The 18860-nt window shown below is 34.5% G+C and overlaps 1 protein-coding gene across 1 annotated transcript in view; it reads left to right on the top strand.

The window, feature by feature from the left end:
* The window catches only part of LOC138708147 (lachesin-like), a 692871-nt gene that overhangs the window by 365263 nt on the left and 308748 nt on the right, over positions 1–18860 (top strand). The window contains exon 4 of the mRNA XM_069838394.1: positions 10262–10432. Within this exon, the coding sequence (XP_069694495.1) occupies positions 10262–10432 (171 nt within the window). The remainder of the gene's footprint in view (positions 1–10261; positions 10433–18860) is intronic.

The raw sequence follows: 18860 nt of genomic DNA, 5'->3' as shown, positions 1-18860 counted from the left end.
ACACCAGTGGCGGCTCGTGGGTATTGAATTAAGGGGGGGCTGCATACAAAAATAAACCAAGCAACTTACTTTATTTAAAGCTTAGTTCCATGCGCCTTATCTTGTAAGTTGTGTTTAAATGAGGCAGGCTCATGTTAGTAGATTTACTGGCATTTAAAAGAATCCTGCGGGACAAAATTCCGGCACACCGGCGACGCTGATATAATCCCTGCAGTTGCGAGTGTCGTTAAATTTACCATAATTTAATTTTTTATATGCAGATTTTAACCTTAGAAATATCTAGTTGGCGATGTTGTAGTTGGTTGTATAATATACTGTATCTACATGATACATCAATAAATTAAAAAAAAAAAACAGCCAGAAATTGAATTCAGGATCTTCAAGAGTACGCACCAGGGCGCTTGCCTCATTTATTGTGATGTTGTTAGATGTTTCAGATTCCATTATGGTTTGAAAACATTCTAGCAATGGCTCCTTCTTCTCATGATCAACATTTACTGTTCTTATTTTAAAACTCCATCTTGTTGCCCCAGCTGATGGAATTGTCTTTGAAACACATTAATCTAATACAGATCGAGAGAAGAAAGCAGGGATACAGGATAAATTATCAAAAAATATGCGAGCCTTTGTATTTTGTTTAGCCTCTTTCCATTATGATGGGCACTTAATTTCACATTTCTCCTGAATTGTTAAGGTACTGAACTGAATAGACTGTAAATATTGTACAGAATTAAACATTGTTGCACTTGTTATACTCACAACATTAAAGAAAATGTATTTAAAACTGCGCGCTACTGACAAACTGCTGCAAATTTTGCAGCGCCTGGAAACTCTGGATTCATGGCAAGGTGCAGCAGGGGGAGGAAGTGGCTTCACCTTATAGTCTTTGTCTCTGGTGTCGCTCTGGCAGCACCAGGGGTGGAAATGACTTCACTAACGATTGCGTGCCATGTCATTGAGAGCGAAATGTTTTAAAAAATTCGAGCCGCTAAATAGAGACTGTATAATAAATGTTTTTCACAACATAAAACGAGACAAGAGACACAAATGTCTGGGGGTGCTGCAGCTCCGCAGCCCCTCTTCGAAAGCCGCCCCTGGACAACACTATTTCCTAAACATAATAATTATCCTTTCTCAAAGTTCAATTTATTCAGGTACAGTACAGAAGACGGTGATATTATGTTAGTGATATAGAGAATGAAATTCATGACCGTAAAAAAGCTGCTTGAAAACAACATCATAGTAGCGAAATTTGATTTGTTATATTGAATTATTTCAACATTACAATTGCGTGTTCTTTAAAAAGTGTATATGATGTTATGCAATTTGTGTTCTTTTATTTTGTGTGTTTTTTGAAAATATAATGTCAATTAATACAGGGACATCATTTTATTTTTACTAACATTTTTAATATTAATCTGGCTATACCTTTCTATTAATGATTGAAACAGGAAACACCGTTTGCTACCCCTTCCATGACTGGAGTAGGTATAGGAGGGAAGAAAAGTAGTTCATCCATTTACGTAAACTAGGAAATATCGCAATTTTGAGTTTCATAATTTTCATTACGATTTTTGTTTAATCAAAATACAATACAGTATTAACACTTAGTGTTTTTACTCACGAACTGAGCTATCCATGCGAACGTATTCATTATGCAGTGTATATTATACTGTCTACAGCATATTAGCGTACAATATAGAGAACGAAGTTAAATTGAAAAATAATCATAATATGGATATTTAAACACATTTTTGAAAATGGTGGCCGTTCATTTCGATACAGGCTTCAGTTCTTTCGTACGAGTAACTCATGTTGAAATAATTCTATACCTATTCTATAAAAGAGTACCTTACGTACTGTAAATTCAATCTTCACTTCTGCCCGATCCGAAAAGATAAAATTATTCAGAAATGCTATCTACTGTTCGTTCAAGTGGTTTTGTCGCAGGGTCGCAGAAAGGGGGGAGGGAATCACGTGACAGTTAATTACTTAACGAGACCCTTTTATTTAAGTTATTTTAAATACTTGTGTAATATTACGTAGACGTCCAATTCCTAACAGAAATTAATGTTTTCAGAAAAGAGCTAAGACAGCCCAGCTACTAGACTTTACAGAGGAGCGAACACAAGCAGGTGGGGGAAACCGGGATGCGACGTATGCAAACGGACGACAGTACCTGTGCGAAAATATGATTCAATATTGAAAGCTCTTTCGTCACTGGAAAACGCGAACATATTTCTGGAACGTACTATACTCAGTAACTCAGTACTGCTTACGCGCCCTCGGCTCTGTATTGTGAACGGTTGGAAGTTTACTAGTAGAAGGAGTGGGAGTGAAGTACATTAAAAAAATCAGGTACAGTAAAAATTGAACTAAAAATAAAATGATGTCCCTGTATAATTAATTGTAACTAAAACCTTGTGCATCCCTCGTGTTTATCGTACAGCTCGACCTCCCTTCTCCCACACGTTACCTGCACTTTGTTTACGTTTTCACTGTGCCTAAACGAGACGCTCTAGTATACACGTAAACACTGTGACAGACAACCTCGACACTAACGCCAGACAACTGTTCACTATGACTGCCCACAGTACTCTGCTGGCTTAGGTTCGGTTCCTGCAGCGCGCAACGGGGCGGCTGACAGGTCATTTTGCGTTCTTAACCGAATGTACCTACGAGAATAACGTCACATGTCTAAGCTCCGTTGTGCATCAACCTATTGCCGCCGTGAAGGTATCCCAAACCCGCATCCTACTAATTACCGTTTTTACGTTCTTCATATTAAAGATGACATTAAAGTTTACTATTTAAATACGTTAGATGTAGTGAACTGTATTTTATAAATTAAAGAAATAAATAACACGAAACGAAAGGTAATTTTACAAAAAAAAAAAAAACTCGGACTGTCGAAGGAACTAAACACAAAAGATCACCATCCTAACACAAAGTTACGGAGAAATGCTAGCGTGATGTAGTAGCATTTATTCCATATTTATAAACCCTATTTTACATATAGTATATTAGGGTTATATTTTAAACTAATCATAACAAATTGTAACTTACAGACTACCATACAATAAATATACACTTGTAAGCGTAAAAGATATATAAATTAATTAGATTAAGGCCTTGAAATTAAATCGAAAAACATAGAGAATTTAACATGAATAGACATGTTGCACTTATAGATAATATTATAACACTTCGCTAATATACACATACATACATACATACATACATACATACATACATACATACATACATACATACTTACTTACTTACTTACTTACTTACTTACTTACTTACTTACTTACTTACTTACTTACTTACTTACTTACTTACTTACTTACTTACTTACTTACTTACTTACTTACTTACTTACTTACTTACTTACTTACTTACTTACTTACTTACTTACTTACTTACTTACTTACTTACTTACTTACTTACTTACTTACTTACTTACTTACTTACTTACTTACTTACTTACTTACTTACTTACTTACTTACTTACTTACTTACTTACTTACTTACTTACTTACTTACTTACTTACTTACTTATGTAGAGACATAACATATAGATACATACGGTGGGTAAACATTAATTTGATTGAAGGCTTGAAATTATAATCGAAATACCTAGAGAATTTAACATGAATAGACATGTTGAACTTGTAGATCATATCAGGACATTTCGCTAATATATGTACATTTGTAGACATAATATAATAACATGTAGACATATATTTATAAATATACACATGCATACATACATACACTCACACACACACACACACACACACATATATATATATATATATATATATATATATATATATATATATATATATATATACACACAGCAAGATGTACCTCAGTAACAGATAATTGGAAAGAATGAACAATATTAAATACCTTTGACATTCATTATCATTTACACATAACTTTGATATACAAAATAAATTTACCAAATTTATAAAAAAACATAATGCATAATAAATACAATTTTAAAAACCATCATTTATTTAGAGTTATACACGAATCGCAATTTTAAAATCTCTTGCCCGACAGTTTTAATCGCTGCCGAGATGGACTTCATGAGACACAAAATGGAACCGCGAAAGAAATAATGATATCCTGAAATAACTCAAAGTCGAATCAATATTACAATATGTTTATCATTTCAAAAGGATGGATAGAACACTGATACCGAAACAAATCCTGCAGGACGCTCCTCGTGAAAGAAAATTTGTTGGTCGCCCTGCTAAGAGTTGGACTGACGTGAGACCTTAACAGACCATCTAGTCTAATACATGTTTTGGATTATCATGATGATAAAGATGAAATTATAACCTTGAATATATAAGATGTATGAATTTGACGAAGCGTTTGTAGCAACAGTGCTTTTGAAAGACAGTGCATATTGGTTGCTCATAGGTTATTTTACAGTTTAGAGCATGGGCAGTAAGGTATTGTCTTTGCATGTAAAATATAGGACATTCAAACAGTAGATGTTCAACCGACTGAATATCTCCACACGAGCACATCGATTCTTCTCCAGTCTTAATTTTGAATCGTTCAAAATAAGCTCCAAATTTACCATGATCTGATATAAATTGTGTACTAATAAAGTTTGGAGAGTAAATTTTGCATTTCAGTCGATCATATACCTGAGGAAAAAATAGGTTTTTGGTGACTGAACCTTTATCACTTGCAGACCGGTGTGAATTCCAATTAGAAGTAAGCCTGATGTAAGCGAGTAGGTTTCGGAAACATATATTAAGTAAGACTAAGGATTACTTTCTTCAAAAAGATACATAATTTTAGAAAATCATACTTCCAGACCATCTGTTGTGAACTTTCATAAGCAGAATGTAAGGTTTAAAAATAATGTCTCTGGCCCTCTCTTACGTATGTTTGCTCCTTCACATTTCACTTCTTGCCTTGGAGTTCTCCGCTGCTGTTATTGCTACAAAAACGTTTCTTCCTCCTCTTCCATCATTTTTACCACCCTTCCATGTCGCTACTGCTTCTGCCCGGGTCTGACGAGTGTAGGAGGATAGACATCACCTACTGGGTTCGATCTCCTTCCGTAGAACGAGTAACTTACCGCTCGAAGCTTTCGGCTTTCATTTGGAAACGCCTTTAAAACTCCGAAAGAAATATATCGACATAATCACACACATTTTTATTCAATGGGGGATCTTTTTTTATTTTATTGGGTTATTTTACGACGCTGTATCAACATCTAGGTTATTTAGCGTCTGAATGATATGAAGGTGATAATACCGGTGAAATGAGTCCGGGGTCCAACACCGAAAGTTACCCAGCATTTGCTCGTATTGGGTTGAGGGAAAACCCCGGAAAAAACCTCAGCCAGGTAACTTGCCCCGACCGGGATTCGAACCCGGGCCATCTGGTTTCGCAGCCAGACGCGCTGACCGTTACTCCACAGGTGTGGACTGGAGGATCTTGAATAACACTGCTGTCACATAATTTATATGACCAATATTAGTACATTATGCAACGAGCCTATAATGATAGTAATTAACAAGCGAGTATGGATGTTTATGAAACGAGCGCAAGCGAGTTTCATAATTTTCATACGAGCTTCTTAATTACCATTATAGGCGAGTTTCATACGACTTTTTATGCTCGACCATATTTCTAACTTGAAATTATTCATATGTATACATTTTATTTGTATCTGACAAGATCGGAAGTGACCTTGTTCTAGGTCGTGAATTGTGAGATGTGCGCAGACGCGAAAGTATTGATTTTTTCCGAGGAACAATAATGTCATTGACCTTGATGTAATCCCGTTAAACTTGATATAACCTTGATTATTGAATTCGACACTGAAAAACGAGATGACAAATTGAATTTGTTTGAATATTATTTACAATTAACGCTAATTATTATAGTAACAGAACATAACCTTCTGCGACAGTATTCGATTTCCAGCCTCCGTGACTTTTCGCTAATTCTCTTTCGATTGCATATCCGAGAATAATCGATACTTGCGGTTTTATAACGATACAAAGCTGATTTGTCATTGGCTGAACACCTGTAAGCAGAGTTGTCATTGGCTGAACACCTGTACTTTAATGAGTAGGTGTACTTTAATGACATGCATTAAAGGACTGCTACCAGGTGTATAATTACTACAGTTTGGCATGGTCGAGAATGAACATATATACAGTATAGCGTCTCTTTAGCCAGTGAAAACGTAAACAAAGTGCAGGTAACGTGTGGGAGAGGACGAGTCATACGATGAACACGAGGGATGCACAAGGTTTTAGTTACAACATTTATGGTGGAGCATTAATTGAAATTATATTTTCCAAAAACACACAAAACAAAGTAACACAAATTGCATAACGTTATCATATAGGCTATACATTTTAACAAAAAAAAAAGCTCTTGTAACGTTGAAATAAGTCAATATAACAAATCAAATTTTGCTACTTACCTACATGATGTTGCTTTCAAATGATTTTTTTTTTCACGGTCATGAATTTCATTCTCTGTGTGACTAACATAATATCACTGTCTTCTGTGGCAGAATTAACAGGTCTACAGTATATTGATCTGAAGTGACAACACTATTTCCATTCTCAAAGTTAAATTTATTCAGATAAATTTCTGATAATCGAATGTGTTATGGAGCGGGTATTTCTTCACATATGTTTGTGCGAGATCGTGCATATTTGCTTGTTTTCCGCACAAAACCAATACGCGGTAAGTGTGAAATACCACATTCAGTATTCCCAACGTAACACACATAACAATTTCCCTCTTCTTACCGCTTAAGCGCGACATTCATTTTACTGCTTTAGGCTTTTAACATATTATTTTTAGAGACGTTTAATATAGTAATAATTATAAATTGGAAACTTACCACTGCAATTTCACCTAAATTGCAATGTTAATTATTGTTTTTAAATATTTGCAAAAATTAAGTAAAGTCTACTACTCCACGAAACTTCTTGCATTCCTGATACAAGTAACATTAAGGAAGCCGTGAAAAAATCAACAAGATTCCAGATGCCGATGTTATTACTGCAATATGTTATATAAATAATATTGTTAAAATATTAAAATGAAAAATAAATCATTACATAACCTTACCGTTTGTTTTAAGTTTGCATTTATAGACTGGGGGGAAAAAAAGACAAACGTATATCACGGCCTGCTGGAGTATAGTAAACACAGAAAACATTTTATAGCAAGAAAGATATTTTGGTGTTCCGAAGTTGGCGTCATTAAACAGAAACCAACATGGAGATTTCATTGCAACTAATTAGAAATTCGTCTTTCAGGTATGTAATAAACGATCTTCGCACAAAATAATTTACGATACACGAGCGGTATGTTTGTTTTCATGTTCTCGGAAATTAAAAAAGCTCAACTACGTTTCGCTTTTTCAATCTTTTCCTCGACCATGAAAACGTCAACATACCGCTCTTGTAACGTGTATTACTATTGTTAATTCTGTCATTCGTAATCCAGCATCTCTTCTTATTATCGTCCTATTGTCTCTAAATAACTTTTTTATTGGGGAATACTTAAAAAAAAGTTAACTGCTTTGCTATGCAATTGATTGGACTAAGAGTTTGTTATTTGAAACACCCGCAACGCAGCTTAAGCATTTAAAAAAATACAATTACGATTAATTCTCTTTACAAATTTTCTAAAGCAGGCATGCCAAAACTCTGCACATTGTGCAGTCGCGCACATCGTGCACTGGTCTCTGTGCAATGTGCAGTTCCTATTCCCCTACCTGGAGGGAGCGAATCGGCTTGGAGGGGAACGCGACAGGGCTGTACATTACCTGCAGTAGCAGATCAGCTTTGGTTTCAGTAACACAGATCAGTACGGGTGCTCATTGAGCTGTGATTGTGAATGCGTTATGAAAAATAAAGTGAGGAGTCCACAGATATAACGAAGAAGAGAAATCACGGATCACATAACATAACTGTTATGATGTTTTCCTCAGCCAACAGTAATTATTTTAAAATGAAAGGCTTTCATCATATCATGTGGACCTAATAGTGATGTGAGAATTTAAATCATATTAGTAAAGTTCTCAAAATATGATATTCGCCAGCTCTTATTTCTTAATTAATACTCTCACGGCAAGACAAACATAACAATGATGTTGTTTTGGAGTCTGTACTAACACATCCATCAATCGTTAGACGACTTACAACTTTTATTTGATAAGCTGATAAGAGATGAGAATATTGAGTGAAGAATACATGTGAGGGTCTTGAGGTTGTAAGGGAAGGAAGAAAGCAACTATTTGTAAGGCGGAAAAATTTTCTAGAAAAATAATACATAATGGCGAATTTTCCATCTCACGTTACTATATTATCTTAATATACAGGGACATCATTTTATTTTTAGTAACATTTTTAATATTAACCTGTCTATACCTTTAGAGAACCGGAAACACCGCTTGCTCCCCCCTCCAAGACTGGAGTTCGATGATACTGGCGTAAAACACAAATCACTCTACTAGGTATAGGATGGAAGAAAAGTAGTTCATCCATTTACGTAAACTAGGAAATATCGCGATTTTGAGTTTGATAATTTTCATTAGGTTTTTCTTTAATCAAAGTACAGTACTGTATTAAGAATAAGAGTTTTTACTCACGAAGTGAGTTATCCATGCGAACGTATTCATTATGCAGTGTATTTTGTCTCCAGCACATTAGCGTACAATATAGAGAAAGAAGTTAAATTGAAAAATAATCATAATATGAATATTTAAACACAATTTTGAAAATGGTGGCCGTTCATTTCGATACAGGCTTCAGTTCTTTTGTGCATATTATCGCACTATAGACTATTGCATCTAATTCCAATTGCCAGTTTCGTCCTTCGTACTAGTAACTCATGTTGAAACAATTCTGTACCTACTCTACGTACTGTAAATTCAATCTTCACTTCTGCCCGACCCGAAAATATAAAATTACTCAGACATGCTATCTACTGTCCGTCCAAGTGGTTATACCGCAGGATTGTAGAAAGGGAGGAATTCACGTGACAGTTAATTACTTAACGAGGCCCTTTCATATAAGTTAAATTAAACAGCTGTGTAATATTATGTAAACTTCCAATTCCTAAGAGAAATTAATGTTTTCAGAAAAGAGTTAAGACAGCCCAGCTATTACAGAGGGGCGAGCAGAAGCAGGTGGGGGAAATCGGGATGCGACGTAGGCAAACGGAGAGTACCTGTGCGAAAATACGATTCAATATTGAAAGCTCTTTCGTCACTGGAAAACGCGAACATATTTCTGGAACGTACTATACTCAGTAACTCAGTACTGCTTACTATCTGCGGTCTTGGTTCTGTGTGGAGTTGGAAATTCCTTAGTAGAAGGGGTGGGAGTGAAGTACATTCAAAAACTCATATACAATAAAAATTGAAGTAAAAATAAAATGATGTCCCTGTACTTACGTTAACAAATCTTTAAACCTGACATAAAGAAAATGTCCTCGCTTCACAGCTTGTGAAGTACTCTTTTAACTCAATTCAGTAACGCTCCCAACTTGCTGATACTTGCTCTCAACGTTTTCCAAATAAACTATATATATAAATTTAAATTGAAGCTTAATTTATCCAGTTTATTAATACTAATGTGAATTTATATTAACATACAGCAAGAAAATGATTCCAGTGTAAAGCCTCACAATGTCCTATTGCATGTAATTGGGAGTAAAATATTTTCTTTAACATTGCTGCACAAATGGTCCCAATAATGCTTGAGGAACAATTAAAGAGTATTACTTTGAAATAATCGGTACCTACTACGTAAAATGAAATACTGTGTTCGTTCTTTGTTGTTGCGAAATTACTGCAATATTTATATTTTCTTCAAATACTGTATACAAATCATGTAAATAAATGATTCTTTACAAACGACTGCATTGTGAATTGTAACTGAGTAAGTCTATTGTTTCTTGTGTTACAATTATTGTCAAATATAGACACTGACAATAATTGTGTTTTTTTCCTTCTGCTAAGTATGTTTATAATGTCCGAATGTCAATTTAATTGAACACTAGAAGCGCAGAATAGGTTCTTGTACATCCCTCCCGCTAAGAACTGGTAAGAGCAACACGTGAATGACGCAATCTGCACAGACCGGCGTTCCGCGCACATACACTGCACATTCAGTGTCTGATTTCTGACATGCCTGTTCTAAAGTGTCGAATGAAGAACGAACTAAGATATTATCCTTTGTTCCAGTGCCGCCAGATATTATGGACGAGGAAACCAGCTCGGATATAACGGTGCAAGAAGGTGAGAACGCCACGCTCGTGTGTCGTGCGACGGGACATCCTATACCGCGCATCTTGTGGCGTCGCGAAGATGGAGAGAGCTTGGTCCTCAGGAAGGGTCTGAGAGACGTCACTAAAGGTAAACCAATATACCAATATATTACATTTGTTATTCTGTAAATACTTTAGATATGCACTAAATAAATGAGCTATTCCATCTCAAATCGACCGAAATATAGAGAAAATTGACCTCACAATTTCTAAATACAATGAAACTTTTTTTGTACGTAGAGAACAGTGATACAATGCTTTGTGCAAAGTTCGAGACATCAGAACTTCATAGTGTTTAAATTAAAAATATTTAAATTTATCGTATTTTCATAAAATCAGCAACTTTAAACTGTTGTGGCTCCGAAACCCTTTCACCCAATGATCAAAATCATGGTTTATTTTGATGCTGAGTAGTTAAAGTTTATATTGACATATAAACAGATTTTCTTACTTTTTATGGAAATGTAGAAATTTAGAATTTTCCTCATTAAGATGCCTTTGGCTAGGAACACATATTATAAAAATATATAGTTAGATTCCGCTTTGAAAGTACAAATAAACACATATTTTTTACTGATGGTATGTTGATAAGAAAGTATTGAAAATATCAAATAAAGAAAATAAATAGTACGAACGTGAACTAACCAGCTGACTGTGAGATGGGAGTTAGCCGAGATAAGCAAGGCCAGGAGACAAACACGTTATGTGTCGTCTAGCAGCGCATGGCTGTGCTAGCTTTATCACAAGTTTTCATAAACACAGGAGTAAAGTGACGTCCAACGCTCGCTTATCTTCAGCTCTCGGCCAGTGCGTGCGGTACTGCGCCGTTCAAGTCTAGGCGTGTGAAAATAATCTATTTAATACCCTCGAAACTTATTGCCGTACCACTAATCAAACAATGCCGAGTCCCTCTTAATAATGCAAGGTTTTTTCTCAATATATTTTTACATTTTTACAAATGGCCAAAAAGCCTAAAAGCAAGTAAAATCAGATTATCTGTCTCTCTGTGTACAATAAAAATAAGGATTACTTCTTAACATAACCTACCAAATGTCATCTTCAAAATAAGCTCTCGTTCAATGTTCTGTAGTAAATGGTTCCAGAGTTCTGAGCGCTGAAAGAGGCTTGTTTTTATAAAATACGATAAATTTGTCCTTAATAGTAGGAAAACCTTTTGACTTTGGATAGTATATTTTTGAAAATGCACTCCCCTCAGAACCTTGTACAGGGACATCATTTTATTTTTACTTGCATTTCTATTGTACCTGCATTTCTGAATGTACTTCACTCCCACCCCTTCACTAATGTCCTTGCTCCCGTCAGACACACAAACTTACGGCCGCTGTTGCATTCAAAGTCTTCAAGCAGTGAAGTAAACACTGCAGTGTATAGTGTGTTTCAGAAATATGGTTGCGTTTTCTATAGAAGAAAGAACCTATATTAATAATATCGTACTAAAAATTATATTCAAGAAACGATAAATTCAAATTCAGAGAATATGCTTCAAAATGTTTTTAATAATATGCTTAAAGAATTGAAGCCTGCATTGTAATGAACGGCAACCATTTTCAGCAACTTGTTTAAAAATTCGGATTAGCTTTTTTTGAATTGAGGTGGCTAGAAGCAAAGGAATGCTAGTGGCATTTGTAATAACATGAGTTAAGTGCATCCAGTGTAAGCAAAAGTATCTAAAATGTTAGTGGCAAAGGGATATTTTAATCGCATCACACATTAAAATTTTAAATAAAAATTTCACCGATTTTACGAAAGCTTAAATATTTAAACCCCATTTTCTCAAAAGTAACTTAAGTGCACTTACAGCCCTTTACTTATGACTTCCTCAATTTAAATGCACTCTCTATATTGTATGTTAACATCAATAATTAATATGCTAAATAAAGTAGACATTACATAATGAACACAGCCGCCTGAAAAGTTGAGTTTTTGAAAAAAATGTTACTACTCTGCTGTATTTTGATAAATTCCGTAAAAGTGATGATCAAACTGAAAATCGTAATATCGTATTTCCCTACAACATAAATGGATACACTACTTTTCTCTCCTCCTATACCTAGTAAAATGATTTGTTTACATATTGCACTAGCGACATCAAACTCTTGTAATGGAAGGGGGCAACAGTGTTTCCGAGTATAGCCAGGTTAATGTTAAAAATGTTGGTAAAAATAAAGTGATGTCCCTGTATAAGTAGGGAAAAAATTAGAGTATAAAAATAATGCAAGGTTTTTTACTGATCGATTTCATATGGAACAGCCCAAATGAATCTTAAATTTTAAAAGCAATATAAACCAGAAAAATTAATGTCGTACTTATAATTGAGGTGAAATGAAACTTGTAACTCTTCAGCGTGAGTGTAACTGTGTCAAGAATTTACACACGATAGTTTTCAAGATTCTCACGGGAATGAAGTGTTACCTCTTTTAAATTTAATGCTGTTGAATAGCTTCGAGGTACATAAGCGCTACTCTTCACAAACTACGTAATAATGAATAGCAACGCCAGCAGATTATTTCTGTGCAACTCGAATTGATAGTTGCCACTTAAAACAGAGAGGATTTAAAATGTTCGCTTTTAGTTCATAGCCATATCTCTGTCACAAATGAATGAACTCTCGTCCTAACAAGTGAGCTAGGAAGCACACTTCAGTGCCACTCAATTCCATGATACTTGGTTATGATGTTATTTTTCACCGTAATAACCAGAAAATAGGCTAATAGTAAATTTATATAGCAGTTTTCAGAACACGTTGCATTTTACGGATTGGTATGTTTTGTGTAGAGAAAATAATAAAGGTAGACAATCCTCTAGATGTATAGAGTGAAGAGCACAGTCTACTATATACAGTTGCGAAGCTCAATATGTACTAAAATGCAAACATGGGTAGTTGCCCACCACTAGGATCGCTACTATCGCCTCATCATCGCAGATCTCTCTCCTAGTAGACGACAAAATATGTTACACTTTCGTTGTCGTGTTCTTTTGGAAAAATTAACACCTTCCTTCCATTATTGAAATATTAAATGCATAAAGTTAATTTATTATTTTAATGAAGTATATTAAATTCCACCATAAACTCGAAGATGCCTGCAAGAAATAGGTTAATATTATTTTTGTTTGTGCAAAACGAACTGAAATTTACTATAATCGCTTCACTCATTCAAGATTATAGCGATAATTAACGATGAAATCAATAAATATTAATTTGCATTTCCCTTTACAACAATAATAATGGAAATATGAATTAATGGAGTAACTTAGGTGTACCGGTACTTGTAGTGTAGGCTTACGTAGTTAACAAAGTGGGATGAGGTTAAGCAATAATAATCACACCAGAATTGGAAATAAAACGTGATCAATAAATTTTATTGTAACAGAATTTTTCTACGTTTCTAGTAAAGTAACAAATAAAAATAACAACAAAATTAACAGCTATAATTAAAAACATATCCTTTGAAAAAAAGAGTAGGCCTAAGCAATAATAATCCCACCAGAAATGAAAATAAAACGTGATCAATAAATTTCATTAAAACAGACTTAATTTTTATACATCTCTAGTAAAATATTATTATTCCAATTATTGTATTTTAGCCATTAACATTTTCATTACAACCAATAACGAACATTTCACAAGCATCAATGTGAAATACGCAACGAGCTAGCATTCGATGGAAATACGACACAGTCCAAAGTCGACTTTGGACAGTCTATTGTTTCTAGTTGCTAACCGCTTGGAGCGCTTTATCACGAGATTTGCAGAAAATCACCTCAACCTTCGCGACTGTATATAGTAGACTGTGGTGAAGAGCAAGTTCAAATTTCAGAAAATTATAAACCTAGAGACTCCTCTTCATATAGAGTCAAGAGCAGGTTAATCTTCGTTTTTACCAAATTAAGCCACTATGAATGTTTACTGCTTTTAATGTAAATTACTCTTGTTCTGAGATTTATTGCAATTTCATAATTTCAAGTAGTCATTTACTGTGATTTTCATACGTAATAACTAGTGCTGTTGATCGATCAAAATATTTAATCAATTAACTATTTGAATTTTATTATTTACGAAATTTTTATTTAAGATGCTCTTTACTATCAATATTACAACACAATGTTTTATACTTTCGAAATATCACTTCATCATCAATTCAGACATGAATTTGCTTAAGGTATATGTACACTCACAAAACGCAAAAAATTATGAAAAATTAGAATTTTCAAAATATAACTATTTTAATAGAGAATTTTCTCCCCTTTAATTTGATATAAGAATTTTCGATTTATGCCTTATGGTTTTTCAGATACAGTAAGTCCCATTTTCCAAAATTCTGCGTCATCAGCCACGGTCACTTCTACGAAGATCACTCCAAAAGTAATGCACAACATTTTTAAAAAATTATTTTTTATTCTAAACCTTTGCAATTTATGGAGGTCATAGATACATCCTTCCCCCTTATATTCAAATTTAATTTAAGTCGTTCCCGTGAGTGGCGCCAGAGAGTAGCTCAGACGTGTTGGTTCAGACTTTTATCGTGCTGGTATACAGGCCCTCATTCCAAGGTGGCTTAAGGCAGTTGAAAGGTGCGGGGATTATGTGGAAAAGTGACGTATTGTTCCTGAAGGATGTATCTACATTCTATGAAAATAGCAAAGCTGTAGGCTAAAAATTTAATTTTTAAATAAATATTGAGGATTACTTTTGGAGTGATCTCGTAGCAGTCAATCCCCTCATCCAGCATTGCTTGTAAAATAAACTTCTTTCTAGTCCCAAAATAAATGCATAGATATCAGGGCATGAGCATTAGATTGAAAACACGTTTTTACATAACGAAGTAATTTATAATCTTTTACTGTTAGTCACAAAACTGTAAATTTGTGTGTCAGTGATGTTGTACGTCATTTTACTAAGAGTCCAAAAGTAGAAATTAAAATTCTGAGGAGGATGAGCATAAACCCTGGGACAAGCACCATCGAAGGATTTGTTGCATCAATGGAAAATTAGGACAAAAATGCCAAAAGACATTAAACACCTGAAGTTAAAACAAGGCGGAGGTATTTGAGAGGCAGAAAGAAGCTGAAACTGGACCGACATGAAGCTGCTTAAGGGGCGACATATGATGATGGAGTCTTCTAGGCTCTGAAAGTCTGTGACTCATTTCCTGTAAATAGTAATTTTATAATATTTAATTCTTTTAAACATGATATCTCAGTCAAATATGGTGATACCAAGAAGATATTGGTGTCATTTTGAAGCTTGAAATGTCCTCTAGTGCCTGACAATGAGTAAAATAACATTAATGTAGTTAATAATTATAATTGTACATAATATATGCAACATAAAATATTAGTATAAGTTACATATATGATAATATTTAATTAATGTAAATGAAAAAAATAGCTCTATGTCACTAAAGAATAGTTTTAGCTATAAAACAGTGAAAAAACTGTGGCTCTATCTTAAAAACTGCATGAGCTATCATGTTTCAAGTTGCATGTCAAAATTATAAACAAAATGATTTTATAAATAATTTAGACATAATTTCAAGGGATCTGTTCATTTCATTCTCTTTCTGGTACTATTCTCAATTGTATACAAATTTTACATAGCAAAATTATGTAAAACAAAATTTTTTGTATGTAAAGGTGTCTTATACCTTAATGCGGCGAACTTAGAGAGGCTTATCTTATGTATCATAAAATAGATCCTGTTTTCAGACATCGACATATTTCGCGAAAACCAACTAATTGCGCAATATTTTCGATATTATGCGGCTTTATTTCGCTTAATTATGATACATGTAAATGTATAAAATGCAAAATGACGCTAAAGTGACATTTGGAAAGTTTTTACTTTCGTCGTTACCACAAGAATTCAGGCCCATAGCCGTGTTGTACGTCGTCAAGATCGAACATTGTCCCTACACTCTCTGTCATGGAAGCAGCTTCTCGACCGTCCTTAATGTAATTAACCAGTAAGTAACTTAATGAAAAAGAAATGGGTGTTCGGCTAGAGGGAAAGTGAGATCGTTTTAAGTGCACTTACTCATATCTTCCTAGCGTCAGCAGCTCTTCGGCATCCTGCTCAGGGAAGGAGACAATTACGCTATAAATTTATAATGTCTGTAAAAGCGAATTCTATGATACAAGCGAAGTGTAGACAATGATTACGCGTCATTTTTTCAGCCGAAGCTTGTACAGGGACATCATTTTATTTTTACTAACATTTTTAATATTAACTTGCCTATACCTCTGGATCAACGCCGTTTGCCACCCGCTTCTAAGACTGGAGTTCGATGATAATGACGTAATATACAAACAAATCACTTTACTAGGTATAGGAGGGAAGAAAAGTAGTTCATTCATTTACGCAAACTAGCAAATATCGCGATTTTGAGTTCGATAATTTTCATTAGGATTTTGTTTTATCAAAATACAGTACAGTATTAACAATGAGTGTTTTTACTCACGAACTGAGCTGTTCATGTGGACGTATTCATTATGCAGTGTATATTATACTGTCTAGAGCACATTAGCGTACAATATATAAATTGAAAAATAATGATAATATGGATATTTAAACACATTTTTTAAAATGGTGGCCGTTCATTTCCATACAGGCTTCAGTTCTAATGTGCATATTATCGCACTATAGAATATTGTACCTAATCCCAATTACCAGTTTCGTTCTTCGTACTATAACTCATGTTGAAGTAATTCTGTACCTACTCTATAAAAGAGTACCTTACGTACTGTAAATTCAGTCTTCACTTCTGCTCGATCCGAAAATATAAAATTACTCACACATACTATCTACTGTCCGTCCAAGTGGTTATGTCGTAGGGTCGTAGATAGGGAGGAAATCACGTGACAGTTAATTACTTAACGAGGCCCTTTTATTTAAGTTATTTTAAACAGTTGTGTAATATTACGTAGATGTCCAGTTCCAAACAGAAATTAATGTTCTCAGAAAAGAGCTAAGACAGCCCAGCCACTAGCTGGCGAATAAAAGCCGGTGGGGGAAACCGGGATAAGACGTAGGCAAATGGACGACAGTACCTGTGCGAAAATGATTCAATATTGAAAGCTCTTTCGTCACTGGAAAACGGGAACATATTTTTGGAACGCACTGTTTACTATGACCGTAAGCCTACTATGACTGTATATGAGGTCTTGGATCTGTGTGGAGGACGGTTGAACTTCATTAGTAGAAGGGGTGGGAGTGAAGTACATTCAAAAACTCAGGTACAATAAAAATTGAAGTAAAAATAAAATGATATCCCTGTATAAAGGATGGAAGTGATATGACTGCGCAGGTTGAAGGGGGCAGTGGAACACATTAACTTAAATATAAAACATACAATCCGTTTTGTAATGAAGTGCACGATTCATTACTCGTACAAAACAAGACTGAAAATGTATGTAGTTTGGCAACAGCGCATCGCCGGCTCATCTACGAAAAACACACGGACTCGGTCTGAATCAGAGGTCTGCATCGGACGTTTTCGCTCGAGCGCCAAGTAGTTCATAGCATAATCCGATAGGTAGCGCACATGCATGATGGGTAAATTTGTCACAAGCGATAAATCCTCGAACGGTATAAGCCGAGCGTTAGACATTCGTACTTGTTACAGTGATGAACTGTGTAGTAACATCATAGATGTTTATCATTTCAAAACTTTGCAGTGTTTAACTAACCTCTCCATAGTACAAGTACAAAACTTGCCTTAAAATGTAATATAAATGTTGTAGGTAAACGTTTTTTTTTCTTTGTTTTTTCCCCACACAGGAGTGATTTTGTTTTTGCCATATCTGATAGATGTAATTGGATGTAAATGTAATTACTATAAACGGAGAACTCAATCACGATAATGCAATAACTGTATCAAGTTTTGTAGTAATAATAATAATGATGATAGTAATAATAATAATAATAATAATAATAATAATAATAATAATAATAATAATAATTAGTGTATCAATCTTTGCGTCTGTAACATTTGTGCAGCATGATTATTCGTTTTATAATATTTTCTGTGACGTTATCTCTGTACTAATATTGTTATTAATCTAGGCTACTGCTATACCTATCAATAATATATTGTAAATCGTTTCTACATTGTTGCAATACATAGGCGGAACACTATGTATGGACCTATCTTGTCATATATGTGGTAAATCAAATATTGAATCATTATTACTCGTAATTAGCAATAATAATTGCATATCGAAGTCTTTCATATTATTTTACTTATAACTTCATGTTCCTGCTTTGGTAAGTTCCATTGACTCTTCCATTAAACGTTTGTCATAAACGCAGAAAATAAAGCCTTATTTTTACCGTGTGAGTAAAACATATGTGCATCTTATCTGTCGCCTTCCTTACAAGACAAGACATGTCGGTGAGATGACCTTGTACTGCGCTTCTATTTATTACGAGCGTATCACTACCGATCGTATCTCACTCGAGGGTGCGACACTCGACCGAGTTCAAACGAGATATTTAA

This window comes from Periplaneta americana, chromosome 1, assembly GCF_040183065.1.
Source record: "Periplaneta americana isolate PAMFEO1 chromosome 1, P.americana_PAMFEO1_priV1, whole genome shotgun sequence".
NCBI classification, from domain to species: Eukaryota; Metazoa; Arthropoda; class Insecta; order Blattodea; family Blattidae; genus Periplaneta; species Periplaneta americana.
The sequence above is the reverse complement of the archived record's forward strand: the minus strand, read 5'-3'. Positions and strand labels throughout refer to the sequence as shown.